This window comes from Rhopalosiphum maidis, chromosome 3, assembly GCF_003676215.2.
Source record: "Rhopalosiphum maidis isolate BTI-1 chromosome 3, ASM367621v3, whole genome shotgun sequence".
Lineage (NCBI taxonomy): Eukaryota > Metazoa > Arthropoda > Insecta > Hemiptera > Aphididae > Rhopalosiphum > Rhopalosiphum maidis.
The window spans coordinates 39,106,873-39,123,077 of NC_040879.1; the positions used below are offsets into that span (position 1 = coordinate 39,106,873).

Sequence of the window (16,205 nt, forward strand, 5' to 3'; positions counted from 1 at the left end):
AAGTTTGATAATAGGTAAATTTACTCTAATATTAAATTATTAAAGCTAACATTACAAAATGTGTTCTGCTGAACGAAAATTTGCTATGATCTACATTAGTAAGGCAAAGACAACATTATATGCGGGTATAACGCCTTCTTAATACTTATATTATGGAAATTAATTATTTCTACTTTAGTCAGAATTTTCCAAAAAAGTAATTTTAATTTTAAAGTTTTATTTTGTGTGGTAAGGTGATATTGACCATCTACAAAAATAGTAGGTGTTTGATACGAGAAAATATTTTTTTAAACCCGTTCTATTTTTCGTAAATTAATTTTTAAAATAATGTAAATAACAAGTTCTAACTTTCCAAAATTTCGATAATTTTCATTTAAGACTTCGAGAAAAGCGATGAATATACTGATTTTACGATGTTGGTATTTTATAATAGATATTTAAAATTATGATTTATTTGACAATTGAATATAAAAAGGTTCCTTCTTTAAGTTGTTCATTTACCTTTAAATTAAATAATCTCGAAATTATTGTTTACAATATTTTATTCATAATCGTTAATTCGTTTAAAGTTCAAACTCTTACAAAATTATTAGGTACAATTTACAAAAGTAGTTTATAGTTAAACATTTATAAAATTTTTAAAATTCTACCTAAAATGACACATAGGATATGCAAATTGCAAATATGTAATTAATGCAATGTTTTTTTAAAAAATTAGTTTAACTTACCGTGTTATTACTAATAAAAAAAAGGTCAACAAGCAATATAAATATAATATAAAATATTCTATACGCTGACAGTCCACATAAACTCAAAATTGTTTTTCGCATACCTATACAAATATACAATGGAATTAGCATATAATAATAATATAATATACTATTGATATAAAATTGTATAATATTTTACAGAAAGATAATATTAAATTTCGAGTTATATAAGTTGAAATAATATGGTATAAATATATATTATTAATTATCGTAATAACTAAATACTTATATTATAATAAATATAATATTTTCGGAAAAAATATATCAACTTAATTATCTAACGTAATAGGCACAACAAATTGAATAAATATTACCTTGATATAAAAGCTATACAAAAATAATATCATGAAGTATTATAGGAACTACTTGATGATTAGTTAGGCTAGGTTAGGTATAAGCTGACTGACCGTCACTGCTCAGAATTGTTTTTCATGTGTATACAATGATAATGATACTTAATATCATTAAATTTAAATTTTAAATTAATCCAGCTATCACAGGCACCATACTTGCCCACTTGCCTACCTTTTTTAAAGTTGTATAAAATATAATGACATGATAAATGTTATCTAATAAACTGATACTTAACTATAAAAAGTTGTTGGTAGAGAAAAACCTATATTATAATCATAGCTATAACTTATACATATAAGCGTGCGCACGGGGGGTTCCGGGTATGCCTGGCACCTCCCGACATATAATTGGGGCCCTAAAATTTAAGTCTCATAGCATATATGGGTCCGTATTTCAACTAATGTTACTAGAATAAAAATGATATTTTTGCTAAAATATGTTGTAAAAAAAAATATGTTTTGGGATAAAAAAAAATATTACAACTTAAAGTATTTTAAATTTTCGTGGTAAAACTTATTATGATTATAACAGCTAGATGTTATTGACTACAAAAGTAAAAATAATAAATAAAATATATTGCAATTATCTTGAAAATAGATTTTAGATCCAACTATCTAATGAAATATTATATAACTTGCTACTAGTAATACTACTGATTGATATGTGATATAATTTAAGTTATGTTTATTCAGGCATTATAATTTATTAAAATATTACTATGTACAAATACTATATCTTGTTAATAGAGGGCTCAAATTAAGAAAAGGGCCCGAAAAAATAGTAGGCATCTCCCGAAATTCAGGTCTGCGCACGCCTATGAACTTATAAGCCTTATTATAGGCTTGATTCTAATGCCATATATAATATACTGAACCTCTAAAACTCATTTTAAACTGAATAAGCCGTTCGTTTCCAATCGTAGACCTATAAAGAATACTTTTTTCTTATTTTTATCGTAGAAATTTTGAGGTAGACTGAAGTCGCTGACTTCGTAATATAGAAATAAGTAAGTACTAGGTATAATAGGTATTATATTTTTTTTTATGGTTAACTTGATTATTATGGGAATTTGACAATAGATCTATTTACAGTTTACTCACTTACTCATTAGGAAAGGTGACAACTGATAAGACTTTAATATTACCAAGGCTTATAGATTATACAGGTTACTTCATAGTCCCCTAAATATTTCGATCACCCCGTACCATTCCTTGTCGACTAACGTCACCCGAAGTATAAAATTTACGGCAGCGTATTAAAAATGTATGTGAACGTATGTATTTTTGTTTTTTATGCTATTATTTTTTATTATACTTAACTGATTTACTGCTTATTATTAAATATCGATGTAATATTATTGAATAATGTATTTTATTACTTAATAATACGCTATATATGTAATTATTCATTATTATTCGTTATTCTTTTGAACATGTTTTAATGACACTCATATAATAATATATTTAACTATTTTTTTAAATTTTACAAATCGTATCTAGACATCCAGTTATAGTTAAAGAAATTATAAGCAGCTACTCCCGTACTTAAATTTTTTTGTTGATCCAAAATTGTAATTTGACTATTTGAACTGAACTAAAAAGTTTGACTATTATAGTTATTACTTAATATAACTTAATTAAATAGAAATGTATATTATATAATGTGTGTAATTATTTTTTTGTTGATATTTAGAATAGGTATATTACAGATGAATCCAAAACCGTATCTGAGGAGGATCCACGGAGTTCGGACTCCTCCCTCCTCCGAAATTTTTAAAAGTAGAAATATTTTAATGATGAATATAATTTATTAACTAAAAATTTTCAGCATTTATAATTAAAATAAATGTTGGCCACCGGATAAAAAAGACAGATTTATTTTTTTATTAAAAAAATGTACTATAATATATTATTATTTATTTTAAAATTTAATACAATTAATAAAATTTAAAAAAATTATACCTAAAAATATTTTGAAAATTAAATGATGTGAAGAAAATACCAAAATACGTCTTTTTAATAAAATAATATTACATATTTTAAATCTTCCTAATATTATTAGTAGACTATTATACTAAATAAACTATATCGCCTGATAATTTTTTACTAATAAATGGACTAATTTTATACATAAAAAAAACCTACGAAAACATTCAAGACAAATTATATAAAAGTTATAGTGGTGATTGGTGGCTTAACTCAACGGACACTAGATGAATATTTTGACAGCTATTGTTCACACAATAAAACTATTTTAATTATTTTTTTTTTTTAAATGTTATTAATTGCATTACATTTGTAATGAATTTTTTGTAACATTGAAAACGTTATTCAATATACAAAAATAAATCTATGTCTTTTTAACGTTTTTGATTATTACGCTTTTGTCCTTTTAATCAAGGTTTTCAAAAACGTTATTTTTTATATTGTTTCCAAATATTCAATTTTAATTTTTTTTTCTAATAAAAGTTTTATTACAAACTAGTCCAAACATTATTTAAAAATATTCATAATCTAATTTTTTAAGAATGAATTTATTTTTTAGTGTTAAAACAAAAGTGACTTGAAACATACAAAAACATGTATAATTTTTTTATGATTATAATGTTTATATGTTGTTAAAAAAAATGCTCTATAATTTTTTTTATGTTTATATATTGTTAAAGCAATTGCTACAATTTTTTTTCTATGTTAAACTACTTAATTTTATTAGAGAAAGTAAAAAAATTATGTTACAATAATGAGAATGTAAGTATTTTATTTATTTAATATTTAGGTTACCTATTAACTTCTTTAGGTCATCATATGTACTAAGATGTTTTTAAAAACCTTATTTGAGTTCTTAGTAAAACGTATGGTAGGTTAAATGCTTAAAAACATTAAAAAAACCTTACTGTTCCATGTCGCCCGAAACTCAATGTGATGGCTTGGATGTGGATCATCCACTTTTTATATTTTTTTTAACCAAGTTGTGGTTAAATTTCATTTTTTTTTTTATGCAAATATATTCATTTATACTGTGAGCCTATACTAGATTTTTTTCAAATTAAAAAATTAATATTGAAGCTGTAGCAGCCTGGGAAAGTTAAAAATCGTGTTCATTTTACCCGAGTTATATGGCAATAACGAAACATTTTATACTTCGGGTGACGTCACGGTGTGGCTTCTCCCACTTCCAAAATTTCAAAAATGCAAAATGAGGCAACATGTATAATCTATAAACCTTGAATAATTACTATATTTTATTAAAATTATTTTAAAATTTTATAATTTAATATTAATATTATTTTGTCTGTTATCATTATCAATTTATCATGCACACGTTGATAAGACTAGTGTCAATAGATAATAACAGCGGCATGTAGTCAGTACCATAGCTAAAGAATTAACTTCCTGGTGAATGCCGAATGGTGATTAGTGAGTACTTACTATTGTAGTATACTAGTATGATTTCAAATTTTCTCGTTTACTCGTTTTTAGTCTTCAACATTTAAAATTTCAAACACGTTTTTAAGCATTTCCATATACCAGTGTGGATGAGTATAGTATGTATCCTAAACCTCAATAATTGTGTTGCACTTTGATTTTATATTATATGAGATGAACAAATTGGTAACACTAACACACTTACTACTTTTATTATAATTTAAAAGTTAATTTTTACCTGTTTATACAAGCTTTTATTTTAATTTTAAAAAGTTTTCTGCATTATACAATTGTTGGCCAACAATTTCATGTAAACAATTCAACATATTAAGTATTAAATATTATAATAGGTATGAAAATGTAGATAATATTTTAGTGATAGATACATTTTGATCTTCATAACCTGAATATTGCGATTGTATCATGTAAAATTATATTTCGCACATGCTGATTACTGGTATTTGGTTCTAAGTCGGTAACAAAAATAATCTAGTTATGAAATAATATAGGTACAATTAATGATATAACTTATTTGTATTAAGCAGGATAAAATATATCTACTCATTATTATTAGGTATCTAGATTATCTTAAAATAAACGTCTAAGAAAGTTATCTGAAAATAAGAATAGATTGTTTATAGGTAAATGTGGTACCGATATCTTTAATTTCTAAGTTAATATTTTATTTCTTTCTGTTCATCATTTGTCCCATATTTAATTTAAGCAAATATTAGTATATTTTACATCAAGTAATAAATAAATGCTTATGTATATTGTTTTCATGTATATTGATTATAAATTATTAAAATTTAAAATTTAAATATAATTTTCTATTAAAAACTATTAAAACATTATTAGATATTTTTAATTCTGTGCATCAATGACATTCATAATATCTAAATAAGTATCTAACTAACATAACTAATACATTAAATGTTTACTATATCTTATTATTTGTATATAAATATGAATTATAATGATATAATTAATGAATTATAATAAATGAATCTTCACAGTATCAAACTACTTATTATTAATTTTATAATTTTATTGGAATAATACATTTACTAAGAATTTATTTTTTCCAATAAAATCAAAAAATGATGGTTTAAAACTGTTGTGTATTGTAATATCTTTTTGTTACATAACGGATGAAATTGTCATAGTCATCTATGGATTTTTTTTTGTTGCAAATCTTAAAATAACATAAATTTGTTTTATCTGTAAAAGTGAATTATGCATTATAGTACAAAACAATATATACTTATAAAGTCATAAATATATACAATACAGGTGTGTCATTTAAGTTTTTAGTTGTTGATGTCACTATGTTTACATGCCATTTATAGATATAGATTTTAATATTATGTTTACCTTGTACATAAAATAACAACTAGTAATGCAATTTTTTATTTTGTTTTTGTTTTAAACATTTTATTGGAAACAATATATTTTTGTGATTTCTTTAACACAACTTAACGATTGGGGCTTTTTGTTAATTTCTCATGGTTGTTTTTTGTATGCAATTTTATTATTATTTGATATTTATAATATATTGTTGTTATACATTGTGACTTAGTAGTTGGTCAAAATATATATTAATGCTTTTGTTTTAGTTTGGTATGCTAAAGAAAGTATTTTACAAAAAAAAAATAGGTGTAAATGCACGCCCTGCTTTCTCAAATGATGCACCTGATACTATATATAGATATAGTATATTGAAATATTCATAATAAGGTTTATGACTTACGGTTTTTCTTACCACTTTTCTTGTTAAAATGTTCAATACTTTTCATATTTTGAAGATTTTCAAATGTTGATTGCTGTAAATCCTCATTTTTTAATTCATTCTCTGTGAATTTGTCAAAATATTTGCCATTTATTGATGTCAATGACAATGGTTGATATAAATCTTTTATTTTCTCTATTTTCTCGTTATCTTTGATGGTATGTTGATTTTTTATATCCTATTTATAATAATTCAACAAATGAATAAAAAGTAGCAGGTATAATTATTGATTTATTTTAATTTCATTACTTAATATTACCTCTAAAAACTGTTTAAATAACAAAATCATATTTTCATTTGACAATTTTGAATCGTCACCAAGCTCCAATCCAGTTGAACCAATTGCAGTAGTTATCAATATTTGCAAGACTATTAATTTCCACCAATTTGTTGCCATATTTTTATCGCCTGTAAACATACAATTTTTATAACTTATAAGTACAATTAATTTGCCATTCTTAATTATATATATGGCTGTCATGTAGTATGCAGTCTACCAGTAATTTACAAATGTAATTTATGGTTTACTGCTAATGAATAAATAAAAATTAAAAATTATAGTACTTATAGGTTATAAGTAATAGATAATGTTTATTAATTGTGTCTAAATTGTTTCATTGTTGTGTTGCAACTGTTCAATATACACATTATTTCATTAAAACTTCCGCCATATCTTTCAAAAGACAAAAATGCAACTTTCTTTTTTCTACTTCTCTCCTGGCTTACGTACAAATTCATATAATTTCCACACTTATAACATTAGGCATTTTCATTGTTTGCCAAAACATTTTTATTAAATAAAAAATTTGTGGTTGATTCATTACTACTTATAATTAAATAAAAATCTTCAGTAGAGTACATTTTCCGGTAGACCATATAGTATATATATGACAGTCATATATATCATATATATATTGGTACAATTATAGTTGTATTTATAATAATTTGTATCTAATAGTATTAAATATTGTTATAATTTATACCTAAGTTACTTATTGCAATAAGTAATATAATACTTAGATGTGTATATGACAGTTAAAATAAATGATAATTATAATCCATTTTAACCTTGCCTATATATATATTAATTAAATCAAATTAAATTAACTTGATGAAAGAGAATAATTAAATGTATAATTCTTCAACTTTATAATTGTATTAGGAATAAAAATTAAATGTATAGTGTAAAGTAAATCATATATTTTTTAACAGATATAATAATTGTACAATGAATAATATTTTTGGCGGTTAAAATTTCTGAACTATTTTTAGAAACAATATAAATATGATTATGATTATTAATTCTATAAAATATCAACTTTTATATGTATTATTAACATTTGTATAATATTTTTTGATTTTTTTTTTAAAGTATTTGATAGGTAGTATGCATTTATAATTGTATAATAAAAGGTATTTGAAGTAAAGGGTATTATTTCATTTTTATAGAGTATTAACTATTAACATACACACATATAATATATATATATATATATTAATATGTTTATGTTGTTTTAAGATGTTTTTATAGTTAATGGCAAATTTAAATAAAATAGATTGCAAAAACTTTATCTTTAATCTTGTTCTCATTATTGTAGTTTTCCAGTTTATGTTTTTTTTTATAGCTTTAATATTCTTTCAAATGATATTAATAGACAATAATATTAAACACAAATGTGCATATTCACTAAAACAATAATTATAAACAATTATTGCAGATACTTATCATTTATTTAATATTAATAAGTTAATCACAGTACCTACATTTTAGTTAAGAATTTCGTTATATCTATGTGGCTATTCATAATTCATAGCATAATATTAATCAACTTGAATAGTTTATTTGTTTATTAGTGATTTAGTGATGAACTACTTATTTTTCCTTACTATAGTTGTAATCTTATTCACTCAAGTACTTTTATTTTTTTCCATTATAAGTATAATCAAATGGTAGAAATATACTTAAATTCAATTAAGTTAATAGTTTTATATATTTAATGCTTTTAAATGTTATATGTAATTTATATTTAAATTAGTGCTTGAGTGAAGTTTGTGGAAGGAAAGTAAAATGCTGTCTTCTAATTTGTCTTAATAAGTTATTCAGCATTTAAGTCTTTAATAACAACAATGTTGTGTCCTTATACTATTCAAGATTATGATTTCTGATTAAAATATGGAAGAATTTTTTATTTACAATACATAATATATAATATTTAGATCAATATTTACCACTAAGTGTAGATAGTTGTGGTTTATTTGTTATTTTTAATGATAAAGAAAGCTCTTTTATTAACTATTTTATTAATTTTTGGAGTTAATTAAGCATAAGAAAATACTGTATAAAATTGATTAAATGTTTATCGTGCTCAAAATGCTTAAAATTTCTTTATAAAATTGATATAATTGAAAAAATTGTTTATCAATATTTTGTTTTACCTAATTCAAAAAATTATTTAAAAATTATTCATACATAAATATATTTAAATTTTTTAATATAAATAATGTAAAGTATATGTATTTTAATTTAAACATTTTGAAATTTTGAAAAGATTGTGTATGTTTCATCTTTATTGCTTATAATTTAAAGTTTTATTTCTATGATCTGTATCTGTTGGAATTTGAAGTTAACTACATTAAAATTACAAATAAAAACTCAAAAATGATTTTGGTTTTTAAGAAATACATTAATTTTTGAATATCAAAAAATTTATCTTTTCTTAGGATTAGAATCTGATTTTTGAATATTTAATGTAGTATTGAGTTTACAAATATAAAGTTAAAAGTTCAACTCAAAATAAGAAATAAATAACAATATTAAATATATTATTCTAAAACATTCTCATCTTAAATGTATTTTTAATAATTATACTCTAAAAATTATTCTAACATAACTTAATTTATCTGTGTACTTAAAAAATTTGGTAGAATTCTCAACTATAAATTATAAATTTGAAAAATATTTACCAGATATTTTTAGTATATTAGATATTCTATATATTGCCTAAATAATATACATTGCTGGTAATATAATTGTTTGAAAGTGTTTTTATTCAAACTAATAAGATAATTTAAGATATTGACACATTGTTGATATAGGAGTGTTGCATGTTCTATCATTCTGTTTGCTTCTGTTTTGGTTAATAGCTTTTAATAAGAAACTGTGTTTATATAAAATAAATTCCAAATACCAATTTATTAAAAATACAGAAAAAAAGTGAGATTTAATTTAAATTTTGTTAAACATTTGAATTGAAAAACATTGTATGATTATTTAATTATATTTTCATCCTGTTTGATTTTTTTATTCTAATCCTACTATCTATCAAAAATTACAGGATATTAATTTAGAGCTTATTGTTTTTTCATTATGTAACAATGGAAATTGATAAAAATTTAATTTCCTTAATTTTTTTCACTAAGTAGTCACCTATTATCGTGAATGATTAAAAAAAAATTTTTTTTTTGTTATAACATTTGTAGGTTGACAAAAATGCAAATAAAAATAACAAATTTCGTCTGAAATTAAAAAAAATTGTATGTATAATTTGGTTGTTATATAATGAAAGATTATTAATTAATATTTAATGATTTTTAATTTTATTAAGTTAAGTTTGGCCATTTATTATATATAAATTTAGTATTAACTTAATGTCTTAATGTTTGTCTTAATAAAAGGATAGTTTTTCTAATTATTTAACAAGAAGTGTCTATTGTATTTCTGTTTAATTTTTAACATCTTTGTTTTCGCGTAATTTATAATATTTAGAGATTTATAAAAAAATCCAATTTCTAGGGATATTCAAACATTTTAAACTAATCCTTTTTTTGATTCTGAAAAATTCATGAATGTACTTTTTAGTGTTACAATGATTGTTTGTTTTTTTTGTATGACGTCATCTTTAGGAACAGTAAAATGTCGTCAATCTTCAATTTTCAATTTTTAGGGTAGCTTTTATTAACAAATATGATCTAATTGGTATTTCGGGAATTAGTAGACGGGAAAAACTAAATAAATAAATTATTTACTAAAAAACAGGAATTTACGCAAAACGAAGTTTCAACAAATTGATTTAATAATAACCAATTTTACTTATTTGTTTTAATTAAAAAATTATTAGTGGTAAGAACATAAAAATGTTTATCTACTTATATTGTTATTTTCTATTCACAATTAAATTTTTAACATCTTATTATCTAATTACAATTATTAACACCGTACATTAGTATGCGAGGGATGGTATCGATTTATAAGGTAATAATATCATAACTATTTCGGTCTTATATTATAGGATATAAATATATTATATTATAATAACTATTATTTGTTTGGATAATAGAACTATAAAATATAAATTGTTTATAGTTTTACTTAAATAAATAGGATTACTTAACGTAATGAATGTATTTTATTAAAATACATTATTTTAGTCCTTTAAACGATATTTTTTTTTACAGAAATTAAAATAAAATCGGTTTTTTTGGACTTGTAAAATTGGCTAAACCTCTAAAATTTATCAAAAAACACAAGAAAAATAACTTTTAGTAATAGGATAGTTCTTTTTGAATAGTAAAAAATGATGTGTACATTATTTAATGAATAATAAAAAAATCGAAGTACTTATGGATATGTGTATAACCGAGTATAAAAATAATTTAACTAAGTAATGAAGTTTTATAATTTTTTGTACCTAATTTCTGTTCTTTTTTCATTAAAGTTTTTTTTTATATAATATTTTAATAGAATTGGTTTTTGAATGAAACTTATCGAATTTATTCAATGTTCCGCTAGTCAATCAATTTGTCTAAAGGTATAAGATTACTTATTCTCAAAATTGGATGCACGAAATGTTAGAATAGAAGTGTAGAAACAAATTATTCGAGAAACGATAGATAATCACTTATCGTCATGCTGTTGTTCGAAATTCGAATGAAACGTGTTCCCAATTCTGTACTGGCGCCAAATAACCAATTATTTTTTAACCGGATTCTACATAAAATGCAAAGCATCTTCATTGGTACATGTTTTCCATTTAAAAAAATTGCAATTGTAAACTGACATTTACAGTTTGAAACAAGGACTTTGCCTAGTCTATACTCTTTCTATTTTCCACATGAGTGGCATATAATTTGTATTAAAAAGTATTAGTTGAATTGCCTTGGTATAAAAACAATTTGTGAGTTTAAATTGAAATCCTTACTTGTTCAGATATAAAACATTTTTATGATTCAAAAGATTTTAGAAAATGACAGTATGTTAAGTAAATATATAAGATAATGCATTATCATAACTTATATAATATTAAGTATATTTAAGTATTAGAACTAAAAGAAGTACGGAATTATTTTTATTAATAACAAATATTATTAGAAAGCATTTAATGTTCATCAAAATCTTGATAATTACAAATTATTCTGTAGTTTTTAACCGCATAAATATCTTTTGTAAAAATGTTCTGTTTGTACTTAAGAATTGAAACTTTAATACAAGATTCTTAGGTTTTATACTTATTTAAAAAATATTTTGACTTTTAAAGTTATAAAGCATGAGAAATATTCGATTCTCTTTATAAAATGTCGATAAAAAATTATTCCTTTTGTCAAAAATCTTGAAATTTTAATACAAGATTTTAGATAAAGATATATTTGTACAATATATATACATTTTTTTATATGTATTTAAAGTTCCAAGTTTTTACAAAATTCATCAAATTCACAAGAATTTACAAACTACAAGTATTTTGTAGTAAACAATTTATAAAATCTTTTATTTTTATAGCCAACGTATAAACATTTAATACAATGTTCTTCATAAATATTTTATATTGAAACTAAAAATTCTTAAAAATATATAAATACAGTTATATTTTATAGATATTTAAACAAAATTACGTATTTCAATGATGAATCACAATGTTAATTATTTGGTTATAATCAAAAATATTACAAATTTGACTGTATGTAATGATATTTTTTATTTTATTATTATCTATTTATAGTATGACCTAATTTTACTGTTATGCGGTTTACAGAAAAATAGTATAAACATTCGAATTATATAAGTTGATACAGTTGATAAAGATGGTGCATATATATATATTATTATAGTAATATAAAAATGAATAATAGTTATATTAAAAAAATATGAAGTAGTATTGGTACTTGGTGATTTAGGCTCTCCTATTCAAATCGTTTTTCGTATACAATGATATATATCATTGATTTCAAATTAGCTATAACAGTGATCTACCGATGTCTAATGTACAGCAGGGTGGTACTCACTTGTCTACTTTTTTTTTTAAAATGATTTAGAAAAAATACTGGGAATTCGTTAATTTTGACTCTAGGTCCACAATTAGATATATTTTTCACCTAGAACATCTCTCTCAAAGTTTAAAGACAAAAACAATTTTTTTGGTTCTAAATGTATGATAATAAACCCAAAATATTGTATTATTGTGAAACAATAGCACTTTCCTCGCAACCAATAACAATTTAAATCTGTTTTCGTAATTTGAATGTTATTTCTACATAATGCGATACAACTTTATTTTAGTATAAAATTCTTCCAACAGAACGTTAGATAATTTTAACCTGAATATTCAGGTATTATATTTTAATTGTATAAAAAAATCTATTGCTTTGTGCAAATATATTAATAATTGTATCGGTATCAATATAGATTTTAATTATCTTTTTCAATAAACAAAATTAAAGTGTTGTTAAAAATTTCTTGCAGCATAGATGTTCGAAGCCAAGTTTTTATTTGACGTATGGCTGAAAAACTCCTTTTACAAGCGGAGGAATTTATAGGTATTGTTAAAGCAACTTGATATCTGCAGCTTGCTTATTTATACTTTATAGATACCATAAAAAAGTTCTAAAATATTCGTGACTATAATATATATATCTATAAAATATGATTTTCTATAATAACGGTAGATCTTGAATATTCCAGACCATTCTCGTATCAGTCGTATCCCAACAAAATAAAATAAAAATTATAAATATCAAATATTGAAATACACAATTTTTTACTTTGACGTGTGGTTTGATTACGTTACGTTCTATGGGGCTTAAGCCCCCTCAAGTCTCCCCCCAATATCCATCTATAGTAGGTACTATAAAATATAAAATAAATACATCATATAACGCTTAGGTTATTTGTCTCTTAGCTTTTAAAAATTAAAAGACTTGTGGGGAAAACTTAGTCAATATTAGCTGAAATTCCTAATTTTAGAATAATGAAAACAAATTTCACTTGATTTTGTTTTTGTTGAAAAAATTATCAGTACCCACTGTGCTAAGTCATGTTAATTGTTAGAATAATTTTTAAAAAAACTAATTGATGGTCAGTATTGCGTTCCTTTTTTTTCTTATGTTTTATTTATAATTGTATGCTGTATAGTGTACATTTGTAATAGTGTCTACTGTTTATTGAATTAAAATTTGTATTGTTTATTTTAGTTTAACTATCAGATTAAGAGCCTTATATAAATAAGTAATATTTTGCTTTAAATAACTAATTGATTAAATCGAGAATAAACTAAAAAATTATTATTATTATTAAAAATATCAACATTCATATAATTTGGAAGGGTTTTAACCGTTTGTGATGGAAGGAAGGGATGAGTCCCTAGGTACCATTGGACTTACCACCCACCTATATTCAGTTGAATAACATGGTCCAATTATTCATTTAAAACAATTGTAATGTTTTAATAAGTTATCAGATAAAATGATAATATCCTACCCCGATATTCAACAACAGAACGTAAAAATCAAATAGGTATAATACATAATATCTAATATCTGGGATTATAAAATTGATATTGGTTAGATTGGGTATGCATTTTAGATTGTGTTAGATTGAAATATATTAAAGAATATCCATTAATTGATCAGTTATATGTATATGTTGTGTATGTTATCGTACACAAGTAAATTTGTCATTTGTATAAAACCAACACTGTTTATTTTTAAAAATATTTAAACTTAAAAATGAGATATAAAAAATTATATTATATATTTATCGTTAATTTGAAATCTTTATGTTTAATTTTTAAATTAATACGATATTATAAATACCTTGCAATTTAATTTTAAAATTAGATAGTATTTCAATTAATTCTACAACTAGTATAAGCATATTTAACAATTTTAGATTATTATTGTTCCATTAGTTCAATTGAAAAAAGTTTTACTATTATAATCAATCTGTTATGTGCGACTATCGTATACTAAATAATAATTATATGATATTTTGAGATACGTTCCATTTATTAATATTAAAAGCATTTAGATACCTACCGATTAATATTGGCATTAATATTGATATAATTATATCAAATATATATTATATGTACCATTACTACAATATATGCAGTATGTATCACTTATTCGTATTATTACAGTAAACCTTCTTTGTGTTTTTCGTATAGTCGTATGCTTTTTTATGATTCGAAATTCGCGTTAGTGTAACATAATTTATTTAAAAAAACTATAGTTAAATATATTTAACCACCGATTCACATAATTATAAGTAGTCCGTTGAATGTTTTTTTTATAAGTTATTCGAATAAGATGGTGTATATAATATATAATATTATATTTATTAGTATATACTGTGTGTATTATACTATTATTATACTATTCATATTATATTTGAAATATTTACATATTTTTAATGTAGGCAATTATGATTCTTTAGAAATAAAGTTTGATCATTTTTTTTAACAAACTATATAAATGGAAAAACAACATAATAAAATTGTTAAAAAAAATTAAAAACAAGCCATTTTTCGGTGCAAGTTTTTGGTAAGATATGATATAAGTATATTATGTATATGAATAATTAAAATTGAAAATTATATTATACCCTATTTTATTATATTCAGAAATCGTATTCTGAAGACGATTATACATTGAGAAATAAGTTAACTATAAAGATTCAAAATAGTATATTTATTTTGTTTTTCAAAACAAAATATACAATTTTCAGATAATTTTCTTTATCTCAATTGAAAAGTACAATATAAATCCACTTACATTTAAATTTTTTTCAAAAACTTTTATGTATTCCAATGGAAATTTAAAATTGTATGCTTATTACTCGAAATTATAAAATATTTGTTTTAAATTTTACTTAACATTACATACCATTTGTTTATGATTTATGAATGATTTTTTTTTGTATTACATAATGAAAAACTGATAATCTATTAGGGATACTATTATAGGTAATAATTATAATAAAAATTATACAATGTTAAAATGTGATAACAAAATTATTTATTTTTTTAAAATTTAGATAGTGTGGATAGGTAAAAACGCATATCGTATTGTGGCGGATCTTTATTTGCGTTTTAAAATTAAAATACATGTAGGTATACCAATTAAGAGTCGGGCTTATTAATTATTATGCATTATATTATATTTACCTTATTGTATATCTGTCGCAATTGATTGACTTGGTTGCTGTCGTCACTGGATAGTGTTGTTGTGATATATTCTATCTTTTGTATAATTTTTTATATATATGTATAGTATTAGAAAAAAGGAGAGCAAAAGAAAAATGGGAGAAAATGTAATCGATAAAAAAAAGAGGTTCCTGTAACGTGACGTCGTGACAATAAGAAGTTATAACGATGACATTTATTACAACCGTTGGCCGGTGTATAATAAATTACGATAGTATAATTAAATTAGTGTAAAATATGGGGAGATGGACGGTCAAAGTCAAAATGTCCGCTGGAAATGCAGCCGCTCAAGCTTTTATAACACGGCAGCCGTGGCTCGTCGTACCGTTAAAAACGGCTGTCACGCTGTGGCGCGGCGGTGGCAGCGCCGGCTAGCGCGAAAAGTCCTCTC

The 16,205-nt window shown here is 22.7% G+C and overlaps 1 protein-coding gene across 1 annotated transcript; it reads right to left on the bottom strand.

The window, feature by feature from the left end:
- Nucleotides 1–5,657: 5,657 nt before the first annotated feature.
- LOC113555615 lies at nucleotides 5,658–15,865 on the bottom strand. Its single transcript, XM_026960072.1, has 4 exons — nucleotides 15,776–15,865; nucleotides 6,598–6,746; nucleotides 6,312–6,516; nucleotides 5,658–5,770 (listed from the first exon to the last, which is right to left on the bottom strand). The coding sequence occupies exons 2-4, from the start codon at nucleotides 6,733–6,735 to the stop codon at nucleotides 5,658–5,660; spliced, it is 456 nt and encodes a 151-aa protein (XP_026815873.1). The 5' UTR covers nucleotides 6,736–6,746; nucleotides 15,776–15,865.
- Between the last annotated feature and the right edge of the window lie 340 nt (nucleotides 15,866–16,205).

Coding starts and splice junctions, on each gene's coding strand:
- LOC113555615 (XM_026960072.1), bottom strand. CDS start 6,735: ATGGCAACAAATTGGTGGAAATTAATAGTCTTGCAAATATTGATAACT. Junction 6,517..6,597: donor TATTTAAACAGTTTTTAGAG/GTAATATTAAGT, acceptor TATTATAAATAG/GATATAAAAAATCAACATAC. Junction 5,771..6,311: donor ACATTTTAACAAGAAAAGTG/GTAAGAAAAACC, acceptor TCACTTTTACAG/ATAAAACAAATTTATGTTAT.